General features: G+C 40.9%; 4 protein-coding genes across 13 annotated transcripts; all 4 read right to left on the bottom strand.

Annotated features, from left to right (window-relative positions):
• Window positions 1–35: 35 nt before the first annotated feature.
• Window positions 36–1,834, bottom strand: LOC103836058 (protein BASIC PENTACYSTEINE2). 3 transcript variants are annotated; one of them, XM_009112274.3, is made up of 2 exons: window positions 1,603–1,834; window positions 36–1,098 (listed from the first exon to the last, which is right to left on the bottom strand). In XM_009112274.3, exon 2 carries the CDS (start codon window positions 1,086–1,088, stop codon window positions 267–269), a length of 822 nt encoding a protein of 273 aa, XP_009110522.2. In that variant the 5' UTR covers window positions 1,089–1,098; window positions 1,603–1,834; the 3' UTR covers window positions 36–266. The 3 variants fall into 3 exon arrangements, with proteins under 3 accessions (XP_009110522.2, XP_009110521.2, XP_009110523.2); XM_009112273.3 differs by lacking the exon at window positions 1,603–1,834 and adding an exon at window positions 1,289–1,596; XM_009112275.3 differs by lacking the exon at window positions 1,603–1,834 and adding an exon at window positions 1,207–1,594.
• A 524-nt stretch (window positions 1,835–2,358) lies between these two features.
• Window positions 2,359–5,147, bottom strand: LOC103836059 (transmembrane 9 superfamily member 2). The gene is made up of 7 exons (XM_009112276.3): window positions 4,886–5,147; window positions 4,637–4,677; window positions 3,976–4,561; window positions 3,769–3,906; window positions 3,540–3,696; window positions 2,972–3,456; window positions 2,359–2,893 (listed from the first exon to the last, which is right to left on the bottom strand). Exons 1-7 carry the CDS (start codon window positions 5,026–5,028, stop codon window positions 2,674–2,676), a joined length of 1,770 nt encoding a protein of 589 aa, XP_009110524.1. The 5' UTR covers window positions 5,029–5,147; the 3' UTR covers window positions 2,359–2,673.
• A 346-nt stretch (window positions 5,148–5,493) lies between these two features.
• On the bottom strand, window positions 5,494–9,137 carry LOC103836060 (probable splicing factor 3A subunit 1). Of its 8 annotated transcripts, none has more exons than XR_004450474.1 (5): window positions 8,941–9,137; window positions 6,652–8,742; window positions 6,093–6,570; window positions 5,932–5,999; window positions 5,494–5,844 (listed from the first exon to the last, which is right to left on the bottom strand). XR_004450474.1 is itself a non-coding variant. In XM_033277854.1 (3 exons), the coding sequence occupies exons 2-3, from the start codon at window positions 8,737–8,739 to the stop codon at window positions 6,313–6,315; spliced, it is 2,346 nt and encodes a 781-aa protein (XP_033133745.1). In that variant the 5' UTR covers window positions 8,740–8,742; window positions 8,941–9,137; the 3' UTR covers window positions 5,494–6,312. The 8 variants fall into 8 exon arrangements, 1 of the variants encoding a protein (XP_033133745.1); XR_004450475.1 differs by having other exon boundaries at window positions 5,494–5,849; XR_004450469.1 differs by having other exon boundaries at window positions 5,932–6,570.
• Window positions 9,138–9,257: 120 nt separating this feature from the next.
• Window positions 9,258–11,995, bottom strand: LOC103836062 (transmembrane 9 superfamily member 2). Its single transcript, XM_009112281.3, has 7 exons — window positions 11,738–11,995; window positions 11,484–11,524; window positions 10,824–11,409; window positions 10,615–10,752; window positions 10,376–10,532; window positions 9,809–10,293; window positions 9,258–9,730 (listed from the first exon to the last, which is right to left on the bottom strand). The coding sequence occupies exons 1-7, from the start codon at window positions 11,878–11,880 to the stop codon at window positions 9,511–9,513; spliced, it is 1,770 nt and encodes a 589-aa protein (XP_009110529.2). The 5' UTR covers window positions 11,881–11,995; the 3' UTR covers window positions 9,258–9,510.
• Between the last annotated feature and the right edge of the window lie 1,272 nt (window positions 11,996–13,267).

Genomic DNA, 13,267 nt, shown 5'->3' on the forward strand with positions numbered 1-13,267 from the left:
TAGTCAATGAACATAAATTCACCAACTCGGACATATAATGTACGAAATAAAAACATTTAATTAAAAAGAATATCTGTTACAACTTACAAGTCAGTAAAATGTTTATAAAAATAACAAAAGAAAGAGAAAAAAAAATACAAAAGTAAAAAAAATTCAAACTTCCCTGCAGATTTTCTTCCTCAGACATACAAACAAACAAACAGAACATAAAAAGCAACCGTATGATAAAACAACTCTTAAACTCAGATGGGGTTACCTGAAACTAATCATCTGATGGTGACGAACTTGTTAGTCCCATGTCTAGCCCAATGGCTCTTAAGATCAATGGGGCTCCCAAAGTTAAACCCATCAGAAGAAAGTTTCTCAAGAACCTTCTTAAACGCTCCTTGACTCATCTTCCTCCCGGAGATCCTCGCTCCGCGGCGTTTAGTACTCATCGGCAACGGGTGCATCGATATGTTCGTGGTGCAACACGCAGACTGCCAACCGCCGCATCCCCAACGGTAGCATTGCTGAGGAGCTCCGGTGCAAGTGCAGACCGGTACAGGTAAACCGGAAATGTCCATGTTCACTCCGTTGATAACCAAGTCAACGCTTTTCTTAGCCGGTTTGACTCTTGAAACGTTAGTCTTGCTGTCGTTCTCTTCTTTCGGTTTACGAGGCTTCTTTCCCTTTGCTGTTGCGCTAGCTTTTGAGTTAGTCTTTCTCTTCTTGTTAGGCTGAACAATCTCTTCCTCTTCTTCGCACTTAACCGGGTTTTCCTCGGTTTGATGATGGTGATGGTGATGCATGGACGGGGCTGATGAAGTTTCGGGGAGAACGTTTCCGTAGTTAGGAGTGGTTGTTACAGGTAACATGTTGAAGAACTTGTCCTTCTGTTGGTTAATCCAGTTGTAGCTCATGTGGATTGGTGGCTCAGCGTGGTGGTATGACCCGTTTTGGCCAATCATTAGATTCGGATCTCGACCGGGTAAAAACGGTTTAGTGTTCCGGTCAGCGCTTGACATTAGCTGCAAACCGAGATTACCTTTGAAGGTAGCTGCAGCTGGTTCGTAGTAACCCCAATTGCGAAACCCATCGTCATCCATTTTCAAAGATCTACAAAACATGTCAATATAAAAAAAAGACAATCAGAGATTCAAATCCAAATTCAGACAAAACAAAAGCCAGTTCATGTTCCAATTAGCCAAAATCAAATCATCCTACCATTTATTATATCCAATGTTCCAGAGATAACACATCAGATGTTAAAGATAGCAAGAAAACAAAAATTAGAGTGGATATATACATGAAATCCAGGGAACTTTTATATGATATTCCGACATAAGAACATTTTCTTGTCGGAACCAACATGCACAGCTTCTAGATCTGGGGAGTCCAGAGCTAGATCTACGGAAAATGGACATGAATCAAGGAGATCCACAGCCAAATTCTAATGAAACATCAAGATATGTACATATATTGGAAGGATATAAAAGGATTTGAAGCAAAAGCTTTGTTGGTACAGTACAGGAAAAAAAGGTCCCATTGTAAATATTCAAAACTGAGAGAAAGAGAGAGAGAGGCATGATATGGAAATGGATTAGGAAAGAGAAAACTTACATATGAGATTGGGTTAACAAACGGCTCTTTAAGGGAATTTTTGCCCTTCTGGAGAGAGAGGAGAGAGAGATTGGAGGGAGGGAGGAAAGAGAAGGAAGAGAGAGGAGAGAGAAACCTGAAGGGAAAGATAAGATCTGAAGAAAGGGAAAGGGTTTTTATTTTTATTTTTTTTGAGTGGAACAGAGAGAGAACCCTAAAATAATTGAAAATCATTTTCTAATTTTAAAATATACACAATCTAAAATAAATATCTTTCCAAAAGGCTTTTTTCATTTTTCTCTCCGCGTTGTACTTGAAATGAAGACTTTCTTTTTATGTTTGGTCACTGTAAGAAAGCCATTTGAGAAGAAGACAAAACAAAAAAAATAACAAAGCCCACTTATTGGTCTTTTTGATATCGTGTCAAAACCTTTTTTTTTTAAGGCAATGAGATCGTTCGTGAAAAGATGAGACGAGAAACATAAGATTATGAAAAAAAATACTAATTCTTCATAAGACTTTCTATTGGTAAATTTCTTTTCTGTAATAACAAATTCTTTGTGTTTAGCAAACCGAACGTTTTGGAAATGTTAAGACACAAGTGTATCCAATGAGAAGCTCAAATTTTATACATATATTGCATTGCTCATAGTCAGAGCTTGTCCCTCGCAAATCATAATCATTCCATTCCTGTGCTTCTCTGAACCAGAACTTCGCTGATTCCCCCAAAATTATCAAATAGATTTAAACAGATGCATATATTGCACAACGATCATCACTACCTTGAATAAGAGCTTTGACATTTATTACATACAAAAAAAAAATAGTCCGAAGGTATGATCATCTTTTACAATCCATAAAATATATAGAAAAGGATACACGTAAGTAATTTTAATTTCCGTAGCCCAAAATAACGAGAGAAGAAGAGAGAGACAGAAAAGAGATGCTATTTCAGGAAATAATTAGACATTGACATAGTCATTTTATCTCTCTTCTTTCTAACAACCCATCTCTTTATCTTTTCTTTGTTCTAGCAAAAATTCTTAAGGAGGCAGAAGAAGAAGAGAACCATCGTAAGAAGATAAAGACTTCTTACTCGCATTTGATAGACCGGTAAATGTGACGAACGAAGAAAAGTGCAGCGCGGAAGCCGACAGTCCCGAGCATTAAGAAGAACCCGTAGCAAATGCAAGCCATGTACCCGAAGAAGAACGATGTTTGCATGAATCCAGACATGTCTGATCGTGCGTAGTAGTAGTATAAGCAGTAGGCGTAGATAAACAAACCAGTCGACCCACCACATAGGAATGATCTGCAAATAAAAACAGTCTCAGGTTCTATTGTTCAGAGAGAGAAGAAGGTAAAGACAATGGGAAATGGCTTAACGAACCTCCACCACCATTGGTGATCTTCAGCAGCGAGCTGGAAGTAAGTCAAGGCGACGGTTATAAAAGCAGTGACGATGATGAGGATGATGAAGACGATGAATAGGATGCTGTAGATGGTGTAGATCCGGTGACCCCAGACACTAGCGAAAATGTAGTAAAGCTCGATGTAGATGGCACTGAAAGGAAGGAAACCAGCCATGGCCATCTGAGGAACCGCGCTTCTGTACCAAGGGAGCGGCGGGATCTCGCGGGGGTACTTGGTCGTGCGGCAGGGCGCTTGGAACTCAGCTTTGCTGTTTTTACCGGCGATGCCACCCAAGACGAGTAAAGGCGATGTGACAAGAGTCCATATAAGGACGATAACGACAATGGTTCCAAAGGGTAGTGCTGCGGTTGCAGTGTAGGTGATGGCTACGGTGTTGAGGAAGCAGAAGGTTAGGAGTAAAGGACCGCAGAAGAGACATCCAGTGAGTAACAAGTTTCTCACCTGCAGTAATGTGAAACAAAAAAAGTCGTTTAGTTTATGTAAGAAGATGATTTGAGAAAGGATTTGATGTAAAAATTATTTACCCAGCTTTTGCCTTCAAGTTGGCAGTAGAAAGAGGCGGAAGTGTATCCAGCAATTCCAGAGGTTAGAGCGTAAATGACAACCAAAGCGGTGAAGAGTGCTCCTCGGTTGTAAGGGTAGAACACTCCAACAAGAGCAAGCATGAAAATGAATATGGTCCTGATGGGCGTGGACGAGCCTACTGTGAGTGATAGTGAAGAAATGGTTTAAGTAGAGTTATGAAACACTTACAGGGTGAACAATTGTGTGCCACTACCAAGTGATGCAGCAAACAAAGAGTTGCGAGTTGGGAACCTAAACACATCACCATGAATGTACTTCCATCCAGTTTCCTCTAGATCATCAGCAGCTTCCTCGTCTTGAGCATACCTGTAAAAAGAGTTAATTATCAGACAAGGAAATGTAAAATAGCTGACCATGAGGGTGTAAGGAACTTACTTAGTGAAATCGTTCTTGAGGACTCGCATCAAGATAGTTGCAAGGAACCCAGTCAAAAGCAGGACAGTGACACACGAGTTAATAATAGAGAACCAGTGAATCTCCAGGTGATGCGGAAGAGAAGAAGACATAGAGTACTTGTCCATCCTCTTCTCAAACGGAGTCTCAGTCTCCTTCCACTTCACCGTATACATAAACTCCGCATCAACTTCCTTATCCTCGGTAAGATCCACAAGCGAGTGAGGATCCATCCTAGCACTGATCTCAATCACACGGTCATTATTGTACAGAATCTCGAACTCGATGTGCTTGTACAGGAAGTACTTGTACTCGCTCGGATCAGATTTGATCTCCTTGTCGACTTTTCCAATGAAGCCCCAGATGGGGAGATCGTCGTAGTACATCTGGAAGTAGTAGTCTTTCTCAACGGCTTGTCTGAACTTTCTGACCTCTTCTTTGCTTAGCTTCTTCTTGCAGTAGACTTCGGAGTCTTTCTCTTCTCTGAAGTTGAGCTTGTACGGAGCGCTGACGAGACGATCGCCGTTCAGAACCTCTCCAAGAGCTTCCTTCTTCTCTTTCACACCCTCTACAAAACCAAAATCAAAGGGTATATCAGATAACAAGCAAATAGTGTGATGAATCTATATAATATGGACAGTACCTGGAACACAGAAGGGAAGATCAAAGTAACGATACGTCTCACTGCGATCAAAATCGAATAAGAGGCCAAGATCAGTCTATATAGTATTCAAATCTAAACACAGATCCATCCATCACAATGTCTATATGATTAATTCAACAGCAAGAGATTCATTGCATTTCACAGCTTTTACAATCAATCCGCTGATACAATCTCAGATCTGAAGTTCAGATCTAGCCAAAAAGTCTCAGAGACGCACGCGAGCGTTACCTTGGATTGTGGAATGGGCCGACCTTGTTGGCGTATAGAGGAACGATGTCTCCCTCCTTGTAACGGTGGTCGGAGGCGTCGGATCTGACATAGCCGACGCTGGAGAGGATTATAGCTCCGAGTAAGAGGAGCAGCTTCGTCATTTCGTTTTTTCTCTTCCTTCAAATCAGTGAGATCTGAGTTTGTGCTTTATTAATTCCGCACAAGGAAAACTGGAGACGACGATACTTATATACAGCCCCAGACTTCAATGCAAAGTAATTTTTCTCAAAAGTTGTTAAAATGTCTAAATATGTGTTACTGTCCATAAAGCTTTTTTTTTTAATTTATTTTGTAAGAACTACTAAGGCTATTGAATAGTTATATAAATGGTTACAGTAAATAATCAAAGCATATACTGATTAATTATACAAAATAAGAACGTAACTATTTTTAAGCCCTTTTTCAAAATAGGGAAGATGGTGAAGAATGCTTGTTGTTGTTGTATGATTAAAATATTTAATTTGTTGCAATTCAAAGCAATCATTATAAAATCTAATAATCAAATCCTTTAAATTATACGTGCGTTATACTTCAATTAGTTTACTTTGCATGATCCCACGTCATAATAGAGATGTAGAAGATCAATAAACAATTTGAAACGTACATTCATTATAACACACAACGTGCATCGTTTTATGCTGCATGAATACAGGTTCTTGATTTCTATAAGAACTAGTGGCAGGCAGTGAGAAACTACAATGTTTCTACCTTCCTAATGGATCAATAAATGAAACGACCCGGGCGTTTGTTCTCTCTGCTCTTCTCCTTCATAGCTTATTCTCCAAGGACGTGCACCAGAAGGTTATATCCTATGTGGAGTTTTGATTTCCTCAAGACTGTGCTTTGAGCAACTTGCTATTGATTGTCTACTTCATTTGTAGACACATGTCTTGGACAAATGGTTCTGCTTGCTGGCCCTGGACTGGAGTTTTGATTTACAATCCAACAAGAAAGCCTATAGAAGGTTCTCAACATCTTGACTTGACTATATTCTAGTTGTGTACCTGTCACTATGACGAGCCCGTAGAGAAATAAAAAGCAAAGCAGCATCCTCATATTGTAGTACCTCACACTGCACGAAAAATAAGCTAAACCAAACATAATCCACACAGACAAAGACAAAACAAAGTATCATGTAATAAAGAGGAGTTTTTTAAAAGATTACAGAGCCAAAACGTTGCCTCAGAACAAGCTGCAAATCCAAAACAAACTTAAGTTAGTAAGAATCCTTCTTCAGTTTAAAACTTCCATAGATAGTAGATATGATGAGCCAAGCGTAAAGATATGTGAAAGAGATATAACATAGAGTTTTGGCCACCAATATTAAACATCAGAAGAAGAATTAAGAGATTAAAAAGCATTCCCTGCATCCACCAGCTGACTCTTTATCTCTTTCTCCCACCACGTTCTCTCAAAGACAGTGTTAAGATTTCTCCTGCTCCGACATTGTAGTGAGCAAGCGACATGTTGTCCTTTAAGAACCCAGCTTTGCCACTTAACTTTTGTTTGTTTGCTGGAATTTGTGTTTCACCAGCTATTTTCTCCTTCAAACTTCCTACATTTTCGGATAATGACTGCACTGTGATCTCAATGACCTGCCCGTCATCCACACTTGGAACAGAGACACGGATCGTAGCTGAGCCCTGCATACATTTAAAACAAAATATGTAAGATACAACTCAGACGAAAGAAAAAATGATTGAAGAGTTTACAGAAAACATTACCGGATGCTGAGCAAAAAATTGTTCTTCGGGAATAAGAGCTGACTCGTCGAATTTTTGTCTCTTCGGCTCTGGCTCCTCAGGAAGAGGCGGTGGTGCTTCCCCAGGGGGTGGAGGAGGAGGCATCCCATGCATAGGTGGTGGTTGCATCATCCCCATAGGAGGTGGTGCAAGCTGACCATAAGGTCTCGGAACTTGAAGATGAGCAAATTGTGATCCCGGTGGAGGCGGCACATGCATACCCGCCTGCATTTGTGGTGGTCGGTTCATCATCATCATCGACGGGTGTCCAGGTTGTCCAGGCATCGAGAGCTGGTGTTGTGGATGCATGCCTTGCATCATTGGAACACCTAATGGCCTCGGTGGCCCGGGGTACTGAACAGAAGGAGGAGGGCGAGGGAGGTTCAAGGCGAGATTGGGAGGTGGTGGCAGTGGCCGGACTACTGGGACACCTAGGCGAGGAGGAGGAAGAGCAGCCGGACCAGGGAAGCTATTGGGATCTCCATAAACGCCATTACCTTGCTCTTCTCCATTAGCATTCTGAGCCAAGGCTTGGTTTGCTGTGCGACCTATACTTCCTGTGTGACCATCCCATATTACTTGACTTGGCTGCTCATCTTTCTTCTTCTCAATCTCCGCTTTTACAGCATTTGAGACTTCTTCTTCAGTTGTCCCAAAAATATCAGGACGCAGACGAGCAAGTCCGACTATGTTTTTAGCAATCTCATCATCTTGTGCAAGAGTGGTCTCGCGAATCTTAGCAAACATCCGGTCCTTCTGCTCCTTGAACTTGGGATCAATAAGCGAAATCCGCATGTGCTCAGACATCTCATTGATGGGAATCAACTCGCCAGTAATTGGAGATATAACAACTTTAGTAGGATCTCTCTCTGTCGGGATCCTATCTTCTGGCCTCTTCCAGTTCTTAACAATTCTCATAGGTGCTTCTTCGTTCATATTGTCAATCTTCACATAGCCACCATTCTCTTCCAGGTTCGCTGCTCTCATTCCATCCGCAACAAGCTTCATCTCTTCTTCATCCATTTCCATCTCAGCTTCCTTTCCAGGCTCCACAACGTCATCTTCTTCCATCGCTGCCGATACTTTGCTCCTCCTTATAACCTCCTCAAGCGTCATAGGCGGTGGCAACTCCTCGTCCTCGTCGTCAGCAAAATCAATAGACTCCACAACCACAAAATCATGCCAATCAATCATAGCCATCTGCACTCTCTCCTGCTCCTTCTCGTCCTCTTCTTTCTTCCTCTGCTGCTCCTGAGAACGATCCCATTCAAGACGATGCAAACAACGCTCAAGAACCGTCGTCAAATCAGCAGCACTCTTCCTCAGCTTCTCTTTCAAGTCTTCCGGAGGCTTTAACACATCGAAGTACGCATCAACCAGGGCAGTGAACAAAGGGAACATGCTATGAGTTGGCTTCATAAAGAAAAACTGAGGATTGTTATTCTCTCTACTCTGCAACCCAGTCAAGAAAGACTTCCCATTCCGCGCCACAAACTGAGCTGTGAGCTTAATATACTCAAGTTCCTCGCCTGTAATCCCTTCAGGAAGTCTCACTGTATACTTCTCAGGCTCCGGAGGTTCAAGAGGCTTCGGAGGAACCCGAAACTGAGCCTGAAGATCATGCTGTGCCTCACCCTCATCACCACCAGCATCAAGTTGAAGATCTGCACCAACAATATCAGTACCCTGAGCTCCATCTTCGTCCTGAGCACGATACTCAGCGAGCTTATGCTGGTAAAACGCATGATACGGATCTGAGCTGGTCAAAAAGTTGAATTTAGCATTCTTGGCATTGCTAGCCATGATCCTCTTCTCGAACTCCAGCCCGTTCTTGGATACAAACTGTGCCGTTTTCTCCACGATGCTTCTGATATCTGGAGGCGGGTGGATGATACCAATAGTCCTCGTGTGAGTAGCTACAGACTCAGGAGCTTGATTCGAGCTCTTCTGCTCTGATTGCAGCTCTCTCTCTTCGATTTCTTGATCCGTTAGCTGCGAAGGAGGGAGAGGACCGAGGTTCCCGTCGGTGGGAGGAGCCTCGAGAGGCAGAATCTGCATCGAGCTTAACATCTTCTGCAACAAGAGAAGGATAAGAAATCAACGTCGGATCCTGATTGAATTCGTTGCGAGACCTAATTGATTGGAATAGTAACTCAGCACAAATTCTTAAACACACGATGCGAGAGAGAGAGAGATAGAAAGTAAAAGTGGAATCGGCGACGCGGATTACTACGGTTATGATTTAGGGTAGAGAGATAAGAGACACCGTACCTCAGCCGGGAATGAATAAAACCGCCGCGACGTCGAATAGATGCGGAGGAGGAGGAGCAAGTTCGAGATTTAAACCAACTTACAAGACGGTTCAATGGAAACCGACCCGACCCTCTCGAGGAGAATTAATCTGAGACGAAACCGTATTCGGGTTTACAGATGGGCCACTCGATTTAAAATGGCCTTTTAATATCTATATGTAATTGGGCCTTTTGATATTCACTGATTCCCCAAAGTTATCAAATAGATTCAAATAGATGCAAATATTTGCACAACGATTATGACTACCTTGAATAAGAGCTTTGACATTTATTACATACAAAAAAAAAAATAGTCCGAAGGTATGATCATCTTTTACAATCCATAAAATATATAAAAAAGGATACACGTAAGTAAGTTTAATTTATGTAGCCCAAAATAACGAGAGAAGAAGAGAGACTGAGAAGAGATGCTTTTTCAGGAATATATCTCTCTTCTTTCTAACAACCTATCTCTTTATCTTTTCTTTGTTCTAGCAAAAGTTCTTGAGGCAGAAGAAGAAGAGAACCATCGTAAGAAGATAAAGACTTCTTACTCGCATTTGATAGACCGGTAAATGTGACGAACGAAGAAAAGTGCAGCGCGGAAGCCGACAGTCCCGAGCATTAAGAAGAACCCGTAGCAAATGCAAGCCATGTACCCGAAGAAGAACGATGTTTGCATGAATCCAGACATGTCTGATCGTGCGTAGTAGTAGTATAAGCAGTAGGCGTAGATAAACAAACCAGTCGACCCACCACATAGGAATGATCTGCAAATAAAAACAGTCTCAGGTTCTATTGTTCAGAGAGAGAAGAAGGTAAAGACAATGGGAAATGGCTTAACGAACCTCCACCACCATTGGTGATCTTCAGCAGCGAGCTGGAAGTAAGTCAAGGCGACGGTTATAAAAGCAGTGACGATGATGAGGATGATGAAGACGATGAATAGGATGCTGTAGATGGTGTAGATCCTGTGACCCCAGACACTAGCGAAAATGTAGTAAAGCTCGATGTAGATGGCACTAAAAGGAAGGAAACCAGCCATGGCCATCTGAGGAATCGCGCTTCTGTACCAAGGGAGCGGCGGGATTTCGCGGGGGTACTTGGTCGTGCGGCAGGGCGCTTGGAACTCAGCTTTGCTGTTTTTACCGGCGATGCCACCTAAGACGAGTAGAGGCGATGTGACTAGTGTCCATATAAGGACGATCACGACAATGGTTCCAAAGGGTAGTGCTGCGGTTGCTGTGTAGGTGATGGCTACGGTGTTGAGGAAGCAGAAGGTTAGGAGTAAAGGACCGCAGAAGAGACATCCAGTGAGTAACAAGTTTCTCACCTGCAGTAATGTGAAACAAAGAAGTAGTTTAGTTTATGTAAGAAGATGATTTGAGAAAGGATTTGAAGTAAAAATTATTTACCCAGCTTTTGCCTTCAAGTTGGCAGTAGAAAGAGGCGGATGTGTATCCAGCAATTCCAGAGGTTAGAGCGTAAATGACAACCAAAGCGGTGAAGAGTGCTCCTCGGTTGTAAGGGTAGAACACTCCAACAAGAGCAAGCATGAAAATGAATATGGTCCTGATGGGCGTGGACAAGCAAGGTAAACGCTACTGTGAGTGATAGTGAAGAAATGGTTTAAGTAGAGTTATGAAACACTTACAGGGTAAACAATTGTGTGCCACTACCAAGCGATGCAGCAAACAAAGAGTTGCGAGTTGGGAACCTAAACACATCACCATGAATGTACTTCCACCCAGTTTCTTCTAGATCATCAGCAGCTTCCTCGTCTTGAGCATACCTGTAAAAAGAGTTAATTATCAGACAATGAAATGTAAAATAGCCGAACCATAAGGGGTAGGGAACACTCACTTGGTGAAATCGTTCTTGAGGACTCGCATCAAGATAGTTGCAAGGAACCCAGTCAAAAGCAGGACAGTGACACACGAGTTAATAATAGAGAACCAGTGAATCTCCAAGTGATGCGGAAGAGAAGAAGACATAGAGTACTTGTCCATCCTCTTCTCAAACGGAGTCTCAGTCTCCTTCCACTTCACCGTATACATAAACTCCGCATCAACTTCCTTATCCTCAGTGAGATCAACAAGCGAATGTGGATCCATCCTAGCACTGATCTCAATCACACGGTCGTTGTTGTACAGAATCTCGAACTCGATGTGCTTGTAGAGGAAGTACTTGTACTCGCTCGGATCGGATTTGATCTCCTTGTCGACTTTGCCAATGAAGCCCCAGATGGGGAGATCGTCGTAGTACATCTGGAAGTAGTAGTCTTTCTCAACGGCTTGTCTGAACTTTCTGACCTCTTCTTTGCTTAGCTTCTTCTTGCAGTAGACTTCGGAGTCTTTCTCTTCTCTGAAGTTGAGCTTGTATGGAGCGCTGACGAGACGATCGCCGTTCAGAACCTCTCCAAGAGCTTCCTTCTTCTCTTTCACACCCTCTACAAAACCAAAATCAAACGTATATCAGATAACAAGCAAATAGTGTGATGAATCTATATAATATGGATAGTACCTGGAACACAGAAGGGAAGATCAAAGTAACGATACGTCTCACTGCAAATCACCATTGAATAAGAGAGCCAAGATCAGTCGATATAGTATTCAAATCTAAACACAGATCCATCCATCACACAGACGACAACAATGATTAATTCAACAGCAAGAGATTCATTGCATTTCGCAGCTTTTACAATCAATCGCTGATACAATCTCAGATCTGAAGTTCAGATCTAGCCAAAAAGTCTCAGAGACGCACGCGAGCGTTACCTTGGATTGTGAAATGGGCCGACCTTGTTGGCGTATAGAGGAACGATGTCTCCTTCCTTGTAACGGTGGTCGGAGGCGTCGGATCTGACATAGCCGACGCTGGAGAGGATTAGAGCTCCGAGTAAGAGGAGCAGCTTCGTCATTGCGTTTTTTCTCTTCGAATCAGTGAGATCTGAGTTTGTGTTTGTGCTTTATTAATCTGTGTCCGACCCTCTCGAGGAGAATTAATCAGCCCTATGAGTTATAGACGAAACCGTATTCTGGTTTACGGATGGGCCACTCGATTTAAATGGGCCTTTTAATATCTATATGTAATTGGGCCTTTTGATATTCATATGATAACGGGAAAAGTGCCAATTTCGACCCAAACTATTTCAGTCGTGCCAAATACGACCCGAACAATTGATCAGTGCCAAATACGACCTCAACTCAATTATAATTCAAAAAAACTACCCGAACTTCTTAAAACGTGCCTAAATCTACATTGACTCTAACAGAAGTTAGTCAACCGTTAACAAGATAAAACGACGTTGTTTGATATACGAGGAAAAGTGCCAATTTCGACCCCAACACACTCAATCGTGCCAAATAAGACCCGAACAAATAGTCAGTGCCAAAAACGACCTCAACTCAATTATAATTTAAAAAAAATTATCCAATTTTTTCTAAAACGTGTCTAAATCTACATTAACTCTAACATAAGTTAATCAACTTTTAACAAAGATAAGACGATGTTGTTTTGATATATGTATTTTTTTTAAAAATATGTTCATTTCGGGATTCAAATCCGTGATGGGATATCCTTTTAAAGGGGCACACTAACAACTAGACTAAAATAATTTTTTGAAATATTATTACAAATTGAAATTCTCCATTATATAAACTACTATTCTTGTTCATCTTATCCAATTTAAAACTTTGGTGATTGCTTTATATATTTTAGTTATTGTTTAATTTGTCTAATATTTTGTACAACATATCTTAGTGAAAGAAAGGTAAAAGGCCTCTTAACATTTTTGAACAAAATATCAAAATATATAATATCAACTTTGAAAACTAAAAAAATTCCCACTTAATTTTAAAAATTAAAAATAATTTATATAAGAAAATTGTATAAATAAATTCAAAGTTGTAAGCATATTTAAGATCATATAATAATAAATATTTTATTATTTATATTTTAGTAAGATATAATTTTATTAAAGATATGATAAATAAGAAAAACACGTTAATGTATTTATATAAATCAGAAAAAGTAATAATAAAGATAAGACGATGTTGTTTTGATATATGTATTTTTTTAAAAAATATGTTCATTTCGGGATTCAAATCCGTGCTGGGATATCCTTTTAAAGGGGCACACTAACAACTAGACTAAAATAATTTTTTGAAATATTATTACAAATTGAAATTCTTCATTATATAAACTACTATTCTTGTTCATCTTATCCAATTTAAAACTTTGGTGATTTTAAAAAGTTACTTTTATCTAGTTGTTAGTGTGCCCATTTAAAAGGGTATCCCAACACG

This window comes from Brassica rapa, chromosome A08 (genome assembly GCF_000309985.2).
Source record: "Brassica rapa cultivar Chiifu-401-42 chromosome A08, CAAS_Brap_v3.01, whole genome shotgun sequence".
Taxonomy (NCBI): Eukaryota; Viridiplantae; Streptophyta; class Magnoliopsida; order Brassicales; family Brassicaceae; genus Brassica; species Brassica rapa.